This window comes from Poecilia mexicana, unplaced genomic scaffold, assembly GCF_051168715.1.
Source record: "Poecilia mexicana isolate PSO_F unplaced genomic scaffold, ASM5116871v1 scaffold_23, whole genome shotgun sequence".
NCBI lineage: Eukaryota > Metazoa > Chordata > Actinopteri > Cyprinodontiformes > Poeciliidae > Poecilia > Poecilia mexicana.
In genome coordinates this window covers 2780029-2799446 of record NW_028263392.1, presented here as the reverse complement: position 1 = coordinate 2799446, position 19418 = coordinate 2780029, and the positions used below count along the sequence as shown (strand labels likewise).

At 39.1% G+C, this 19418-nt stretch overlaps 2 protein-coding genes across 2 annotated transcripts in view; one reads left to right on the top strand and one right to left on the bottom strand.

Annotated features, from left to right (window-relative positions):
* The window catches only part of LOC106931789 (uncharacterized), a 70912-nt gene that overhangs the window by 27628 nt on the left and 23866 nt on the right, over positions 1 to 19418 (bottom strand). The window contains exons 3-7 of the mRNA XM_088003120.1: positions 18988 to 19060; positions 18227 to 18570; positions 17487 to 17663; positions 16296 to 16371; positions 919 to 1101 (exon numbers count right to left, since the gene is read on the bottom strand). Coding sequence (XP_087859246.1) covers positions 919 to 1101; positions 16296 to 16371; positions 17487 to 17584 — 357 coding nt within the window. The 5' untranslated portion in view covers positions 17585 to 17663; positions 18227 to 18570; positions 18988 to 19060. The remainder of the gene's footprint in view (positions 1 to 918; positions 1102 to 16295; positions 16372 to 17486; positions 17664 to 18226; positions 18571 to 18987; positions 19061 to 19418) is intronic.
* On the top strand, positions 3069 to 13306 carry LOC106931788 (sodium-coupled neutral amino acid symporter 2-like). The gene is made up of 16 exons (XM_088003116.1): positions 3069 to 3478; positions 4920 to 5060; positions 5147 to 5228; positions 5314 to 5429; positions 6973 to 7046; positions 7141 to 7233; positions 7483 to 7558; positions 8543 to 8625; positions 8837 to 8895; positions 9046 to 9192; positions 9286 to 9365; positions 9482 to 9582; positions 10997 to 11121; positions 11210 to 11354; positions 11446 to 11543; positions 11660 to 13306. The coding sequence occupies exons 2-16, from the start codon at positions 4927 to 4929 to the stop codon at positions 11759 to 11761; spliced, it is 1515 nt and encodes a 504-aa protein (XP_087859242.1). The 5' UTR covers positions 3069 to 3478; positions 4920 to 4926; the 3' UTR covers positions 11762 to 13306.

Below are 19418 nucleotides of genomic sequence, written 5' to 3'. Positions count from 1 at the left end.
GACTGACTCCGCCCTCTTTCACCTGTTCAGTAGAACTTGTTCTACTGGCTTCCCATACAATATGAGACACTTTCTTTGAATTGATCCATTCATTCATTGAAGATCATGATTCATCGTCATCTTTTCATCGGCATGAGCTTTTATGTCATGATCACTCAGATCAAACTCAACCTTTGCCTTATATTTTTACATGTATGATGGAATAAATTAGTTTGCCTGCCCCTCAGCCCAACCTTCCTAAAGTTGCCACGTCATGAAGGAAAGCAGGAATGTGTGTAATTTTTAGCTCCACTCACATGACCAATGAAAATGAATGTGAGGCTGTGAACATTTTGTCAAGCAGCTCAGGCTTTAAAGACATTATCAAGTTTCATAACATGTCAACAAAGATCTCTTTATTTAGATTTGGTCCGTTTTAAGGAGAAGTTCCATGACCGTGGCTTCATATTGTACTTACTCTTCACTCCATTGTGTGCAACTCCTGTCTGTACTTGCATGTCTGATGAAATCTGCTTCCTGTATGACTCAGATCTGTAGGATGGATTATTGACTTGGATTAATCATTAATTCAGCCCTACTACTGTTGCTGCAGGTGCAGAAATAAACTTTTATCAGTAGTAGTAACAGTAAGTAGCTATTGTTAGTTTTATCTCTGTGATGTGATGAAGCCTGCGATGCAGGGAGAGGTGTTAAGTGTGCTAGAAGATGATCAATTCGTCATAGACGGAAAAACACCAGCAATGACACATTTATTAATAGACAACATCTGTGCAACAGTGAAATCGCTTTTAATAGTAGCAGCATCAACTGAGAGGCATCAAGCGGCTCACAAAGTCCCTGCCAGCAAGTGTACTGTTCCTTTTGTGATCCATGCCATTACTAATACATTAGGAAATAGGACGCTGCACATGCATGCACCTGACACATCCAGAGGAGCCAGGAGGATGAGTGAGGATTAGGATGACCGCTGCTCACATGAGGGTGTTTGGGTGTAATCTCATTCAGGCAGGGTGTTCTGGCTTTGAAGCCGCGCTCATGCCCTGATCCAGCCTGACACCCGTCACCTGGGCCCACTGTCATTTCAGAAACTTTGCGGTGGATCTGTGGAGATCAGAGCAGGGAGTGGGTTTCATCAAAGAAGAACAAATTAGAATTTTGAAGTTACAAATACAATGTACACTTGCTAGCTATCTTGTCTAAAGAATTAGCTATGAGTAAGACAAGCTAACTAGTCTCTAATCAGCTATCTAAACTACTGAATTAGCTATAAGCTATGAATATTAATTGTAAAAATTCTCAAAAACAAATAATACAGTACAGCTAACTAAGTTCATAAAAAGACATTGTGTAACAAATAAAAGCTCAAAACAGCTTGTCTCCTGAATTAGCTGTATGGAATGTGTCTTGCTAATCAAAACAAGCTAAGTAGTCTCTAAGCAAATACTTAAGCTGCTACTGAGTTAGCTATAAGCTAATGATGTTGGTTGAAAATTTCTCAAGACCATAAAAAAATTCAGTAAACCTAAACAGATTAATTAAAAATACATTATCAAAACAATTACTGCTAAAACCATTTAGCTTGCTGGCTAGTATCTTAACAGCTAGTCTGCTAAAATAGTTATAAGAAACCCATACAATACTGATTAGTCAACATAAATATTAACTCAAGCGAAAGACATTAACACTAAAGCTTTAACATTGCCAAATACATTAGCCCTGCTAATATATTTAGCTGAGCTAAATATTTTATCCAGCTTAAGACTGTGTGTTTGTACACCTCCTTTTCAATGAAGTCATAAACCACCTTTCATTGTCACATGCAACAATACAGATACAGCAACATATCTGTGTAAACAGCAAAATCCACATATGTTCCTTTTTTATCAAGTGTGGCTGTTAAAAAAGGAACCTAAAATAATTTACATATAATTATTATTCAGTAGCTGTCATCTTGCTTCACTTGGCTTGCCCAGAGGGATTCAGATTTTGTACACAACTCTGTCTGTCACTATCCTAATTGTGTTGCTTCTAAACCAATAATGTTGAAATGATTTTTGATGTTCAGATGTAGCAATCAGGACGTGTTCATATCTGGCAGAGCTGGAACATAGGTTATCCTTATATGCTGATGATGTGATACTCTTCTTAAAATTCTCTGGCCTTTCTTTCTTATTACGTTAGTATTTTGATAGTTTTAGGCTGTAATCAACTGAAATAAATTAATGGTAAGATTAAAGATTAAAACTAACAGAGCATGTTACTTTTGAGTCTAAAATTTTAGGGTGTCAGCATTATAATTTGCTGCCAACTTGGAAAACCTACATGTTCTATAAACAATTCTGGAGCATGAAGCTGAATTAAGGCTCATTACTGCATGACATTGTACCCAGTATGCCAGTTTGGCTATGACTGTAATTCACATTGCTACAGAAGATCCTTCCTGCCCACAGCCATCACCACTCAATTACTGCAACTTTTAATTTCCCTTTGGGATGAAGAAAGTATTACTGAATTGAACTGAACTCTATTAACATTTTAGCAGAAAGCTTTGAAAGCATCAGCATTGATTCTGGCCCAGTTTGTTCGCTGATAATGTCTCAAAACAAAAGATCATGACATTTAAAGGTTGATGACATTTTATTGCACCTTTTCACCTCAGGGGTTACGACCTCTGACCTCCTATGTTTGTCTTGTATGCACACACACAAGCCTTTTGAGATCATGAGATCATTTATGTTTTCACTGGGCATCATCACAGCAGTGAAGACCCCAAAGAACTCGACATATTAGTGAGTTTTACGGACAGAGAGTCACATTACAGGTGTTAAAATTACATTAGCATAAATATGGCATAATGGATATTCAACAAGTCTACTGCTGGAACTGAAAAGCTTTTTTTCCCCCATCTACAATAGTGCTTTTGCAGAAATGGATAGTTCTTTTATATTTTGTAAAATAGAATTCATGGCAGGGTGATTTTCCTTGGGAGGACCTCCACTGGTGGATCCCTGTGGTTTCCTAGTAGCTAGATCTCTGGGTCAGCTCTGTTTGTATACAATAGCACGTCACAGCGTGCGTAAATCTAGCCCAGCCTTTGCTCCGCCCCCCTTCGGAGATCGGAGCTGATGCAATAAAGGGTGAGTCGCAACCCTCCAGTACTGGCTCTTCTTCGGGAACACATCGCATCACCGGAGAGTCTAATTTCTGTCTCTTTCTTTATAAACCAAATTTATCCTTCTTACTCGTGTCAGTCCTTGGTATTTCAAGTATTTTCACTTTGATTACTTGAATTGCTTAGGTTGTCTTTTTAAACATCAGATCGTCTTTTTGCTTAGAGTTTTTCATTCATTTTCTACTCATTTATAAATAACGTAAATAATCTTAAGGATCGACTGATTTTTGTGAAGAAATCGATTGGAGATCTCTTGTTTTGTCCACAAAAGGAAGGATTTTTTTGGGTTTCTTTCCCCCTACGAAGGTAAGAATGCCGGTGTTGAATGAATAGACTGGAAAATTACCAGATGGAGGAAGTGCAGATTTTCAAACCCCCGGAAGCTTAGGACATCAAACTCTTATTTTATTATGATCTGTAATCCGCAAATTGACTATTTATTCATTAAATAATATATTTATTTATTTTTGATTCCCCTGTGGCGAATAATTAAAAACATGACACTTTAAATATTTAAATCTTTTTTTTTTCCTTTAAAAAAAAGCGCGATGCGTCATATGTGAACAAATGAAGCCTTTGTGGTTAATCGAATTTAATGATGTCTAAAGGCGTGTCATATTGATGTCCGAATGTTGCATTTGTAGGCAAAAAAGACTTGCATTAAAATATATAGCTTAAAGAATCGATTTATTTTGAAAAATGTAGAAACAGCTTGGGCGTCAGTCAGAGCGCGAGCCGTTGCGGGAAAAAAAGGCAAGCTATGCCCATAAAAGGAACACACGTGTCTTTGTTTCTGCTGGAGCCGGCTGTGGAAATAATGTCATTAAATGGATCTGGTTGCTCAATCTGGGGAGGAATGGATAACAGCATTTTAGTAAGTCACGACAACTGGAGCACATTTGCCTCAAGATTTTATCCGATTCTGTTGTTTCATGCTCTTAAAGGCTGTTTGTCTTTAAAACTGTTTTAAAACTTTTTTTATGAAGCAATGTAAATAATAAATGATTTTCCGAGGGGCGTTGTAGAGATCAGCCTCTGCGGGTCTTTTTGTCCTTCAGCATCCCTTCCTCTTCAGTCAAGTCTGGTGATGCTGTAAAGACTCGCGCTCCGGTATTTTTCCACTCGCTGCGTCATCACTCAGCCCCTCCCGTCGCTGAAAATATCTCACTCACGCGGTCTAATACTGATGGCGATTTCATCGATGCCTCATCTATCGCTCGGTGCTACCTAATCGAAAACTGTTGCCACCCCAAAAAAACTGCTTAAAGGAAAGATTGGCATTGATGTCAATATTTGGATTGTATTGAAACGAGATTTCAAAATAGAATCTGATATGCTTCCTTTGCATACATTAAAAATAGAACTTCTTGTTTAAATAAAACAGATGACAATCTACCTTAAAAAAACACAGGTAGTACATTTTGATTACCTAAAACGCCTCATCAGAATAAGCTTTATAAAATCCTTAGCCAGCACATCTTATGCACCTACTTGTAATATCAGACATTGTTAAAACCAAACCAATAAACATTGTAAGTGACATGATTTTGATCTGTTCTGATGATATGCACTCTGACACAAGGAATACCTGTCTGCTTGGCCTTATGTTTTATGATTATTGTTGCCAGTAACACACCTTAACAGACAATAAGAAGCAGAGGTGTGGCAGATATGGTGTCAAGGAAAATAAATGTACGCTAAAACACAATTACTTAAAACCTTTTTGTTATGATTTCTATGTTTTCAGCTCTAAAATGCCCAATGACAAGCACGCCGGTTCTAGAACTGAGATGAAATGCCTGAACACTCCTCAAGACGACGACAGCTGCAGCTCCAACAGCAACGACTTTGCGTACCCTGACTTTCCCAAGAAGATTCCTCTCAATGGGTGAGGCTCTTTTTTAACAGGTCTAAAGACCAAAAGAAAAGTTCAATATGTCAGCTCATTTAACACGTCTCTTTCTTCTATTAAAGGCAATACCCAGATGCAGATCCAGAGAGTCAAAACTTCCTCTCTGATCATAACCCAAGCAAGAAGAAGTATGAAACTGAATATGTAAGTTCCAGTTTAGTCACTTTTATTCCACAATGTAGTTTTTTTTTCTGCTATTTTTTTTAAAATTCTGTTTTCTCCTCTTCAGCACCAGGGCAATGCCTCCTTCGGCATGTCCGTCTTCAACCTGGGCAATGCCATCATGGGCAGCGGCATCCTGGGTCTGTCCTTTGCCATGGCCAACACCGGCATCGCCCTGTTTGTGTAAGCATTTTTCCATCACCTAAAACCTGAAACCTCATTAATACCTCCAACATTTTTCAACTCCAATTCAGGCAGGTGTCTCTTCAAGGTCTCAGGTCCTGTTATTCCCAAACTGTGCAAGATAGGGTTTTTTCCCCCTCTGCCAACAGGTGTGTGACCCTGAGAGAGAGGCAACATGCCAGCTCAAACATTTGCAGTTGTTCTGATTTGTGCGTGTTTCACCTACGTTTGCTGTAGATTAGAAATGTTGAAGAGATAAAGACATCTTCAAGGAAAAGCAGATGGTTGGAGGGTTTTGGTAATGGTGACCCCTGTTGGCTGTTCATGTGAACAACTTCAATACTTCTTGTGACATTTGAGCCCTGGGTTTCATCAGACTCTTCCTAGTTTTTTTTAAACAGAACAAAGACGATTATGTTACTGAGGCTTTGTTTACTCTAGTGTATGATGCACAGATGGCATTTGATATGAGGAAGAGAGCTCTACTAACTTTTCATCTAAGCAATGAAAAAGTAGAAGTGATTTCCTGGATCAAGCAGAATGTGGATGTTTTCTCTCAGTTCGCCTCGTGGTCGTGTGCATATCATCAGTCGGAAGCTGTAGGCCACTTTCCAGAGAAGCAGCTTACTGATAATCCTGGTGGCCAGGCGTTACATAAACCAATAGATGCCATTCACATGCTGGGGATCATGAATGGTCCACTGAGGATCTCAGTCTGACGGCAATCGACTAATCTAGGTCAGGATCTGTAGGAAGTTGGACCTTAAAAAACCAAAGTAGCTACTTCTTGTGTACATTGTTGGGTGAAGGCTGAATGCTGGTAGGACAAAGTGGATCCCAACCAGACGTCAACAGAGGCATATTTGCTGGGTTGAAGCTAATTTTGTCAAGAGACATACTAAGGACGTCCAATGAGAGCAAGTGGGCAGACAGTGATCTCACTTTTGCATTGCGAGTCTCAAATGGTTGAGAGATTAATTTCCACCTGGTCTATTAATACATTGGGACAAACTGTACTGGACTTACAGTATATGGGTGGTATTAAGATGATCTTGTGCAGGGAAACCTCTCATCCCATCCTACTTTGCTGTTGCAGTCCATCATTTGAAGGGGGTTGTTCCGGGTTTCACCCAGATTTCACTCTAGATTTATTGCTTTTACATCAAAGTGATTCTGTGCAGACTCTTAGCTGTCAAAGATACTTCCTTAAAAAACTGATGGCTCAGGTTGGGAAGCGGTGATGTGTCAAAAGTCTCTGAAACAAGCAAAAAAAAAAACAAAGAACAATGCGAGGTCTGAGCCTTTCGGACATGCTCAGCAGTTACGGAATAACACCTGACCTTCACGTTAGCTAAAGGTGGGCGTGTTTGTTTACCATCAGGAAAGAACAGTTGTCTTTTAGTCGGCCTTTAAAGTCTCAGGTTCAGCATTTTAGCATTGATCAGGGCCTGCTACTCATTGCAGTCACGTTTTTTTTCCCTTGTAATTACATCTTAGTCATGAGTCTACAACTGAAGACCTTTTCTCTCGCTTGTGTTTACAGGATTCTCCTGGTTTCCGTTGCCATTTTCTCCTTGTATTCTGTCCACTTGTTGCTGAAGACAGCCAATGAAGCAGGTGAGCACCAGCTCCAACTTTCCAGCAACTTCTTATGTTTGATCACATTTAAATGCCAAGATTTAAAACTTTGTTTTTTTTCCTATTTTTCCAGGTGCTCTTGTTTATGAGTCATTGGGTCACAAGGCCTTTGGGATCCCAGGCAAACTGGCTGCTTCCTGCTCCATCACCATGCAGAACATTGGAGGTGAGGAACTGACCTTTAAGTATCAAAATGGCTCTTTTTGTGTTTGCAACTATGATTGAACTGTACCCTACACTCACCGTCATGTGGTACATGTTGGAAAATAATAGATTGTGGAGATGGCATCAAACTACTCAAGTCACTTCTTTTTCCGTAGGAACATTTTTGTTCCTCAATGCCTACAGAAGCATGACTCAGCGTATGTTTGAATAAAACGTACTAACTGCTCTTGTTTCTTTTTAATTTTTGCAGCCATGTCAAGCTACCTCTTCATTATCAAATATGAACTCCCCATTGTCATTCAGTCCTTTACTGGAGCAAGTGATGGGTGAGTAGTCTATTTCAAATTATTTTCTTTCTGATCACCGGTTGTCAAAGCAGTTATGAAAACGTCCCCAAGATGGGTATTAATTTATGCCTGGTCAGTACAAAATGTCTCGCATCAGATGGCTTCATTTTGTACCCGAAAAAGTTATTTTGTTGTTTCATTAAAAAATTTGGGTTTGTAGTGTTTGTCTTGTCCTACATTTTTTTTACAAAATGACAAAAACTGCAAAGTTACAAAATGATGAAATGCCTCGCACGTTTCACAATAAAGGAGGAATATGCTCTGTAGCACCCTCTAGAGGTCGGAAATAAAAAGAGTTCACTTATAGTACTGTAAGAAAACATGATGGATAATCTTTCCAGGATTATGTGCTTGTTCTTTCCCTACTCTTAACTATATTTTTAATGGATTTTTTTATGTTCCAAACTCATTATAAAAATGTAAATCAATCCGTTTAGGTGAAGCTAACTTACAAAAAATCTGTCAAAACAATAATCAGCAAAAGATTAGGCCATATATTTGCGAGGTAGGGTTATGTCAGCAAGCACTCAAAGTAAAGTGGAACACCGCCCAAAATGGCTGCCTGTTGTTTATCTGGAGCCAACTCTCAGAGAAGGTGAAGCAGAGTCTTTGTCTGTCTGTGTGAGCAGCTGTGTCCATGTAGGCGGGACGTCTGGACATCTTGAAGAGATGCCAGCGCCCTGTTACTCAGAGCGGGCCCTTCAAAGAACCCCTTTTAGAAAACACGACTAGTGCCGCATCGAGATGGTGCGCAGCATGAGCTCACTGCGACCTCGCTCCAACTTTTAAAAATTGATGTGGCTCCTCTGTGCTGCTTTGTTGGGCCTATTTCTGGGAGCGATGCTGTCATCCTGCGCAGACCAGTTTCTGTCAGCTATTTGTGATGCTTGTAGGTGTTGTCAGTGCAGCAGTGAAGTTGTAAGCTAACAAATCTCACAAAATGTTTTTGTGTATGTGTTTCAGTGAATGGTACATCAATGGAGATTACCTTGTGATTCTGGTCTCAATTATTGTTATCCTGCCTCTCTCACTACTCCGGAATCTAGGTAAGGAGTGTGTGTGTGTGTGTGTGTGTGTGTGTGTGTGTGTGTGTGTGTGTGTGTGTGTGTGTGTGTGTGTGTGTGTGTGTGTGTGTCTGTGCGCGCGTGCGTGCGTGTGTGCGCGCGCGTCTGCATGTGTGTCATAAACTGTTGTTCCTAAGTAATAATAAAAGTAGAAGCCTTAGAACGGCGATGACATTTTGTCTGTCTCCCTTAGGTTACCTTGGTTACACCAGTGGTCTCTCTCTGCTCTGCATGGTGTTTTTTCTGATTGTGGTGAGTATGACCCCACATTGTTTCCTTATTCCTCCTTTCACAGTCAGATACAACCCATCATTTCATTAAAATCTTCAATGTTTAGTTCATTTAGGCACTGTAAAAATATAGCCCCATCCAAAAATATATTTTTTATGTATATTCCTGCAGGTGATCATAAAGAAGTTCCAGATCCCATGCCCTCTACCTCTTCCTGGAAATGAAACCATGCATATGTTCAACATCACCCCCCACAGCGACAACGCCACTACAGATGATGACAATTGCAAGCCTAAATACTTTGTCTTTAACTCACAGGTAAATAAATCTCTCACAGATTAAACAGGTTTGAATATTTTCAATAATATTCAAAGAATAACTTCTAATCTTTGTATTTTTCCATCTCTCCAGACTGTCTATGCTGTACCCATCCTCACTTTTGCCTTCGTGTGCCATCCTACTATCCTACCCATGTATGAGGAGCTCAAAGAGTAAGTGCTGCTGCATGGATTTAACTCAAACTTTCTATAAGGTTTAAACTAAACCAATGTTATTTTTCTTTAAAGTTTGGTCTGGTGTCTAAATTAAACTCTCCTTCCCTGAACAGCCGCTCACGCCGAAAGATGCAGAATGTGGCCAACGTTTCCTTCCTGGCCATGTTCATCATGTACCTGCTGGCCGCCCTCTTTGGATACCTCACCTTCAACAGTAAGTTGGGCAAGATTTAAAAACTACAGTGTGGTAGATTTACATATATGTATTTTTAAAAACTCAATTTCATAATTAACAGGCAGCTAGATAATAGATTTTTAGGCTAGCTTTGACAACTGCCAAACAGACTACAAGTGAAAATTAGTTTACTTTAGCTCACTTTTACACATTTGCATTGTATAATGTTGATTAATTTACACTGTCCATTGAGAAATAAATAATAAATAAATAAAACAATTTTTTTTTTCTTTCAAATATTCTAGTCTTGAGTGAAACTCCCTTTATGGGTTCACAGGTTATTTACCTTGAATTTGAAATGTTTTAGTAATTGTGGTTTGCAATGTAAAGAGGACTTCAATTAAAAATCCAATTGTATTGATTCAAGGCTGGTTACACAACAGTGTGAAAACACCACCTGATGCACCTGGTGCCAGCATGTTCCTGTTTGACTTCAAATATACAAAAAAAAAAAAAAAGCCAGAAATGTTTCCTGGAACATTGCAACAGTTACATAAGGACTGGAAATCGCTCTTTAACATTATACACAACAGTCTAAGCAGGCAAGGGTGATAAAAGGAGATGTAAGAAAAACATAAATTACATTGCTAATATATGACTGTATTCAGTTTGTCTGAATTATGACAAACACTGAATGTAATTCAAAGTCATCTTATTTTTAGCATAGCTTTGCTATAGCTAGCTTAGCATCTAAATCTCTAAAAAGCACAAACAATTAGCCTCTAAACAACTATGTTTGACATTAATTGTAATTTTGTTTATATCATATAGACCTGCTAATTTGCTCAGTTTGATCCTGAGCATTAAAGGTGTAGAGATGGTAAAGCAAAACATTCATGTTTTATTAGATGGTTGAAGTTTTGGAATTTAGAAATATCAAAACAACATTCATTCTTGTTTTTTATTTTATTTTATTTGTTTAACTTTGTTGGTACTATTCAGAGAGCTGCAAGAAGGTAACTTTATGCTCCTGTAGCTAAATGTTAGCCAACAGAGACTTGGCTGAAAAGCTTCTCTTTAGCAGCCCAATTTTGGCTTCATTTAATTAATCTGTCAACATTTTAAATTCAATTTTAAAAATTAAATATGGATTCTACACATAAAGCCCAAAAGACTTGCATGTTTATTGTTTTACTGAGTTTTAAGTAACACTCATTTATAAGTACAACATTTAGCCTACATTTATCATGTTTTATGTACTCAAAAAGATTAACAGTAGCTTCAGCATATGTCAACGTTTGAGATATTTCAAGAAAATTAATCCTGTTTATAATGTACAAAAGACAGTTTATGTCTTAGTCCAAAGTGTTAGCATGCTAATGCTTGATAATTACATATTATTGGTGTTGAAACTGAATTTAACTAAAGTGATCTCTGTCATATTTCTGTTCAGTCCATGTGGGACCTGAGCTGCTCCACACCTACTCAAACTACTACAAGTACGATATTCTCCTGCTGGTTGTTCGCCTGGCTGTGCTGGCCGCTGTCACACTCACAGTTCCTGTGGTGCTCTTCCCTGTAAGTATTGAGGGTCTACTGTTAATGATCCAGTCAGTCACTAAGACTATGAAGTCCATTGAGCTAATCTTTGTCTGGTTCTGAACAGATTCGTACCTCAGTCGGCCACCTGCTGTTCCCAGGAAAAGACTTCAGCTGGATCCGTCACGCTATCATCACCCTGATCCTGCTAGCAGGAACCAACATTCTGGTCATCTTTGTCCCCAGCATCAGAGATATTTTTGGCTTTATTGGTAAGTATGTGGTATGTTAATATGCATTATCATCTTTCTAAGAGCATTATTGACCTTTGGGGATTAACTTTACAATTATTCCTCATTCCAGGTGCCTCTGCTGCTGCAATGCTGATCTTCATCCTGCCCTCAGCTTTCTATCTCAGACTGGTTAAGAAGGAGTCAATAAAATCCATGCAGAAGATTGGGGTAAGACATTATTAAACATTTCACAATTTCATAATTTTAATCACATTTTGTTTCTGTTAGTAATCTAAGATATTGTGTAACAACTTCAAATTAACTGAAATTATTTCTTCCACCAGGCTATGATGTTCCTGATATTAGGATTTGTTGTCATGATTGGCTGCATGACTCTTATCATCTACGACTGGATCGTGAACGCTATGAAAGACCAAGGTCACTGAAGCTCCAGCTCTTCTGCTGGCGGAGGGGGAAGCTTTCAGAGTCGGACTGCAACAAACACACAGCCAACAGAACCAGTGTGACGAACAAAACAAACCACAAAGACTCACTTGATGCTCGGCTCTGGCTTTCTGAGCAATGGACCGTACCATTCCAAGAGAATGTATCTGAACTCTGTACATTTTGCTGTTCTAGACCACAAAGATGGCGTTTCCCTCTTTTTATCGTAACTTTTGAAATAGTCTTTTGCTTTTTACTTTTTTCTGTTTCATTATTGTGGTACAGCTGTAAACAAAAAGGCCTCACAACACAGACTGAAAATTTGTAGAGTTTCAAACACAGCTTCCTCTCAGGTACAGTGTTATTCGTGGGAGAGTGTAGCTGTGAACTCTGACCTCAGCGAGAACATCCTTCTTAACGAAGTACGTGAATCTCCCAAAAACTGAAACGAAGCCACGGGACATGAAACTTCACGGACAATTTAGTTTCCTTCGACCTTCGCTTTCTGTTTTTGTTCAACTTTACCAAAAACGTGTCTGAAGCTTCTTTGTATATTCAAAAGCACTTATAGCTGAGGCCATTTGTCAGTTTTCACCTAAACAGCACCTTGTTCAGTATTTCTAAGGTCCTTTGATTTCGCTCATAGTGTCAGCTAGCGAATCTGTGAACAGAACCAGACACTGGGAGGTCTGCATTAGATCTTGTTTGATGGGCGTGTGCAGCAACGACACTACTGCTTCGGGAAGGCCGCCAAGCCTTCCGTTTCCATCCAGCCCCCCCGACTCCTGAGCAGGGGCCACGGAGGGAAACCTCGAATGTTTTTTTTCTTTATGGGAGAATGCTTTGAATTTGACCACATACAGTGGTTGTAATAATATACTTGTTACACTTGTTAAACCGCAACAGCTTCAGCCGTACGAAGTCAGGTGCACTCCTAAACACCAAGAAAATACCCAGAATTCTTCAGTGTTCAGTGTCATAGCACAATTCAGTGTTTTACAATGAAGAACAATGGCAAACCAGCATGGATCCAAATCCCAACCGAGTCAAGAACCGTTCATCAGAGAGTGCTCTGTGCTTCCAACACTAACACATCGAGAAAAACTGTGTCATCTATTTATGGAAGGCTGTTAAAGAAATGTAATTTAAACTATTTTAATATATTTATACAATGTTATATGTACATATGTATGTGAATGTATATATATATCTTTTTGTTTTTAAAGATTTTTGTTTGAACAATTTCATGGAGCTCAAAAACCAAATTAGGTCATATTGTGAAGAGTTTGTTCAGAACCACGGAGCTTTATCTGTTCATTTCTTTAGAAACACTGAATATTCATCCTGGATGGATTCAGAGGTTAAAGGTCATGAGTGGAGCCACTTTGAAATTTTTTAAGCCCCTGAAGACAGACACAAATCAGCAAACCGTTTTCTTTGGTCAAACACAGAAAGGACCCTGCCTGTCAGTGCTACACTCTTGTTTCAATGAAACACTATGTACATGATGTAAATAATGTCCCAATAAAATGAACTATGACCTTAAACCTTGACCCTCTGTCTTCTATGTTGTCCTCTATATAAAGTTGGAGATAAATACCCTGGTATTGGTCTAGATTTGATGTTTTCACCTTAACGTGATATTTGCTCTATATTGGTCTTTTATCTCTTAAACAGAGATGAAAACTGTATAAACTGATTGGATTCATCAAGTCTGTATGAATAAATATAACTGAGCATTGCCAGCACAACAATAGGAATTAGGCCTGTGTAACCTAATAAATTTGAAGGAAATATGTTAAGTGGAGATTAGCTACTGTGATTCTCTTCTAAAGCTCAGTCTCAAAGAGGAAGACGGCCTCTTAATCTGACCCGCCACTAAATCCTTTGAGAATAAACTTCATAAATCTTGCTGCTCTTCAGTTGTTCAATACCAGATCGAAACAAATTGGTTTTCTACAGTGGAAGTATATTTACCAAATGGGCCCAAGTACCAGACCCTGTGGTACTCCATAAATATCTAGTGTTTGAGAAAGATTTATCATTGCCTTCATTATCATTAGCATCAACAGAATTGTCCAGACTGTCATCCATCCAGCAGATGGAGGACTGTGGAGAGAGTTCTTGTCTTGCAGGCAAAAAGCTGTGGGTTCAATTCCACTAACCCTTATGCCACATGTTCTGCATTGGTTTAGCAGATGTAAACCAATGCTAATGGATGGATTAATCCATCCATTAAGGATGGATTAATCCTTTCTAAAACTGTGGTGACAACTAAAGTAATAGTTTGGTTGTCATGGGGTCTAAGGCAGAAAAAGGTTTAGATAAAGCTAATATTTTTCAGATCTCCAAAAGTCTAAATACAGATCTTCATTTACCCCAAAAGGTAGCTGCACTTGATATGACAGCGTTACCGTGTCATATCAAGTGAAACTTGATATGACACTTAATATGGGAGTATGCCAGAGGAAGAGAAGGGTGATAGTGGCAACGGCGGTAGGAGTTCACTTTCCTGCAGTGGATCGCCAGCTCGATTCCAGGTATTCCAGCCTTCATTGTTTATGTCCTGACTCCTTAGGCAACTGCCTCGCCTGCTGGCGTCGCGCTAAATTGCAGCCTCGCCTTTGTAGCTAGCCTTCATCAGCTTACCTTCTGAGAGTTCAATTTGATTTATAAAGGTCATTTTAAATAAAATTGATTATTATTAAGACGGTAGTATTGTTACACAGTAAGCTATTCTCTTCCCAATGACGACCTCTAGTGGTTAGTGGTTGATTTTCTCTCTCTGAAAAGTGATGTTTTTTGTATCGATAGAACTTAAACCTTGTGCGTGCGAGGACTAGGGCTGTTGTAAACGAATATTTTAGTAATCGAGTAATCTATCGATTATTCTTACGATTAATCGAGTAATCGGATAAAAAAAATTATAAAATGAAATATTGGTAAATCTGGCATAATACAGGTGTTACTATCAGATATCAATATCAGTCCAATTTTTCATATTTGAGCATCCCTAACAGTTGCTTTTTTGTAGTTTAGAAAACTAACCTGTAACAATAATAGCTCACTTTCTAAGTTAACCAGAAGAAAAGTTATAGAAAAATCTGAAATTATATTGAATTTAATAACAAAGAGGCAGGCTCACAAATATGCTTATAAAAATGTCTACAATCCAGCTTTTAGTTTATGTATTCATCTTCAGTGAGTTTAATAGATTAATTAAACTCACCTTGCCACCTAACCTGTCACGCTTTGGGTTTGAAAATACGGGAAATGCCGCCTGGAGTGGGAGGAGAGGGCGAATGAACGAACGTAAGATGGAGGGGAGGAAATAGACCAGCGGACTGACGAACCGTTAGACCGGGGGACGAACACAGGGGGAAGCAATACGGGATATTTACGACACCTTCACTGGTCACACTCAGAAACTCATCTACCAGCCATGTACGATGCGCTCCGCCACCCGTTTCTTCAGACCGGGATATGAAATTTATTGTGCGGTTCGTCGGTAAAGCTACATTTACACGGTAAGCATCAGCTACTCAGCCGCCCACCCTGTTCAGTCTATCCGCTCACCTCAGCGCTCTTCCCGCCGTTCCTTTCAACCAGCAGCCCCGGAGGAGAAATGCTGCCGTACTCCAGGCATTCCCCAGTCATTTTAAGGATGCTTATTGGTTCCCCAAAAACGATAAAAAGTCGGGCATTATCATCAATCAATAAAATCCCCACGGGCCAATCTTGAAGATTGGACTTTATGCCGCTGAGACTTAGCTTTTGTCAACAACTCAGAGGCGGAAGTGAGAGCTCCGCGCAACGCAAATGAAGTCCCGGTCGGAACACGGTGCGCTAACTAATAAAACATAAATTAACGAAGCTTCGAGGCAGGTAAATTTTCCTCGAGGAATTTTAGTAATCGAGGTACTCGAATCATTCGAGGAATCGTTTCAGCCCTAGCGAGGACTGAGGCAAAAGTCGTGCCAACCTGCCTGAAGAAATGTGTTGAAGTCATCATAACAGGCTTCAGTCACCAACATGACACACTAACAAAGAAAAAACATTTTGGCAGTTTTTAGATATGCCACAGATACAAAACACCAGAGTCAAATGGCTCAATTGCCTCCTCAATGTGAACATATGTTCTCCAGAGTCCTGCTAATCACCCAATTATTGTATTCAGGTGCGGTGCTCAGCGGCACATCTAAATGTTGCAGGACAGTGGCCCTCCAGGACTGGAGTTTGACACCTGTGGCAAAGATCAAGCCAACGGTTCAGCACAGCCACTCCCCCATTTTGCAATCTACAGCCAAAAACTTAAAGAAAACGACCCCCACAGCTAAATAATGTTAACTCAAATGGCCTCCAGATTTTCCTGACAGTTTCAATGTTCGGTTAAGATAATAAATATGCTGTGATATAAAAACAAATAAACGTAAGTTAAGCGAACTATGTATATGAGTCAATACTCTTGCGTAAACGGAAAAATAATCCCTCCACAAAAAATACTCAAAAACATGATCATTTTAACATTGAACTTACCTTTTTATAATAAGCTGCAGACAAGACGCCATACTGCTGCCTCCGCTCCTCAGGCAAACATGACGATAGCCCTACGCTGTCAGGATAGCATACATGCAGTTAGTACGCATGCCCGCGCATGCGCATTAAGAAGTCCGACCGTCAGTGGAGTTGTCAGTTCAGCATACGCAACAAGTTATGACGAAAATAAGTCATTAAATTGTTTATAATATGATATAATATGATAACTAGATAGATATACATGCGTTGTATTTAAAGCAGGTCTGGCTGCAGCTGCAGTTAACTACAACACGCCCGTGTAAAACTCATTAATCTATTTAACCGCTAAATCAGGATGTCATACAGCTGTTCATAACAAAGTGTACGATGATCTACGTCAGGATTCTATGTTGCTGATTAAATAAAATCATATGGTAATGACAGCATATACATGTCTGAGCTAAGCGTATGACTATCGGACAATGTATGCTGATCTGACAGAACACCGGCGTCGGCCAGGGGGCGGGGCTAATAGACCCTTTTCACAGTGACGTTAGACAATAGCCGCCATAACTCGAAGCCGTGTATCTTTACTTCCGGTGTGATTTTGCCTCAGGAAACCTGACTAAAAAATTTACTGATACTCATTATCTTAAGGATATAATAAAAGGTAAGGTTAATAACAACAGCATTTAAGTGTTAGATAACCATTATTACTCATTGTCAATTCACCATTCTCTATGTATATAATAAACAGCCTCCAATCAGAGAGTAAACCAGCTAGCAGCAGCTTTAGCCACAATTGGGAAAATATATACACTGCTGTCTGTCAGTGCTGTAACGTTTAGAGGTTCACTTTCTGTATCAACTTTAATAAAACAGTATTTAAGTGTTAGATAGCCGTTATTAGTCATTGTCAATTCACCATTCTCCAACTGTATTTAAAGGAACCAGCCTCCGATCGGAGAGTAAACCAGTTAGCAGCAGCTTTAGCCACAGTTGGGAAACATACATGTACACTGTGGCAGTGCTGTATTGTTAAATGTTTCAATAAAATCACTGACATCTTCCAACACTGTTGTTTAGAAAAGCATTTTAAATATTGACTTAAGTGCCATCTGCCAAATAATTTACATAGTCTGATGTGATTCATAATTTCTCCTTTTGTTTTGTTGTCCATCTTTCTCAACAGTAGCCTACCTGACAACCTACCATATCTGGGATGGTCTTGTGCCAGTCTGCAGTGAACTGGTGCATGACAGAGGCAGTGGTATACTGTAGTGAGCAGTTTGAAGCAGAAGTTCCACCATGTGATCCACAGCTTTCCCAGCTGAGCACAAACTTCATGCACATGGTTTCGACAGGCACCACAGCAGAATCAAGTGTAACCTGTTAAAAGGGTTATAAAGTTGTTATTCTCCTATGTTATCAATTTTCTACTGCCAAGTCTACAACCACAGCAAAACAAAGTAAAAGAAACTTAACCTTCTAATCATAACATTTGATAAATAGTCATTGGAGAAATGAAACGTTTATCTATCTATCTATCTATCTATCTATCTATCTATCTATCTATCTATCTATCTATCTATCTATCTATCTATCTATCTATCTATCTAAAATAGCGTCTTCCTACTCATGTCTCTATCGTAGCAAGAGTTTGACTTCTCAGGACGTGATGGAGTAGCAGGTGTTTGACATAACTGTTAAGTTTTGGACTTGAGACTAAATGTCACTACTGAGCGGGTGGTGAAACTAGCGTAAGTGAGGAGGGTTTAATAGGATCATGACAGGTGGCAACCCCAATCTATACTATAAAAATCTGATTAAGATTAGGGCCTATATACGTTTTATTTCCAAAACAGAAAGGCTACATAATGTTAGCCAGCTAACAAATTACTATTGCTATCCTAGCATATCAACTAACAGCTAGAAAAAACCAAAACACGTACCTTCGTAGTCAAACTGGTATCAGTCAGCGAGGAATTTGTCCAGTTTAGATTATGCTGATGAAGAAAAATTGTTTGCAAATAGTGATATATCTTCAAATCGTATTTGTGGCAGCTGCTTTAGAGTCCAGAAACAGCGTTAACTACACACACCGGAACTGAAGATACACTGCTTCTAGTCAAAACGGATGTTGTCTGACGTCATGTGAAAAGGGTCTATTAACCGGGCCCAAATAATAAAGCTCATGATAATTTAACTTTACAACATAGACATGCCTGCAACAGCGGAGCTAAATGGAGCAGAGTTTCATCACCAGAGAGAGCGACTATGTCATTCTGAAGTCCATCTGACATGAAGTACAACAAACCAAGAGAAGAACAGAAACATCAGGCTACTGGTCACTAATGATGAAACAACACAAATTCAAAACATGTTAACGTTCCGTAGCTCTAGCTAGTTTGCCATTTGTTGCCAAGTGACTGATGATGATGTTGGTGACAAGCTTTACCCAGAATGCACCTGGCATGTTCTGCCTCCCATGTGGGAGGTTATATTTACTTATTATTATTATATCTAATGATTTTTACTTCATGCTTAAGTAAAAATTAAAAGCATGGTACAGTAAAACTACTCTAAGAAGTAAATATTTATCAAAAAGTTACTAAAGTAACAGAGTAAATGTAGGCTACTCACCTTTAGAGACGTGAACAAAGTGAAGCTATTTAAAAGGGAGGAGACTGGACTCCTGGAGCAGGTGACTTACCTTTTATTGCATCAGCTCTGATGGACAGAGGAGGAGGAAGAGATGGAGGCGGAGACTGGCACACAGCGATGTGCTATTGGTTTAAAAACAATCAAAGAGGGAAGAAAAACAATCTAATAACAAAAAACAGCAAGTTTACATTTCTTACTGATAAAAAAAAATTGGATCTGTGAAGGCATGTTCTGCCTCCCATGTGGGCCCCCAGTAGGTCCAGGCTGGGGGCCTGCTGCAACTCCCACCCTATTTGTTACTCCTTCCCTGATATGATGTCACAAATGTGTTACAATTGTGGGTTTATTTCTAAATCAACACCAGACTGAGTTACTGTTGGTGTTAATTTAGGAATCAATACTGGACTGGATTGCTTTTTGTTGAACTCTTTGGAACTCTTTAGTGAGTGTTAGGGAAACTAACACTAACACTCATGTTGT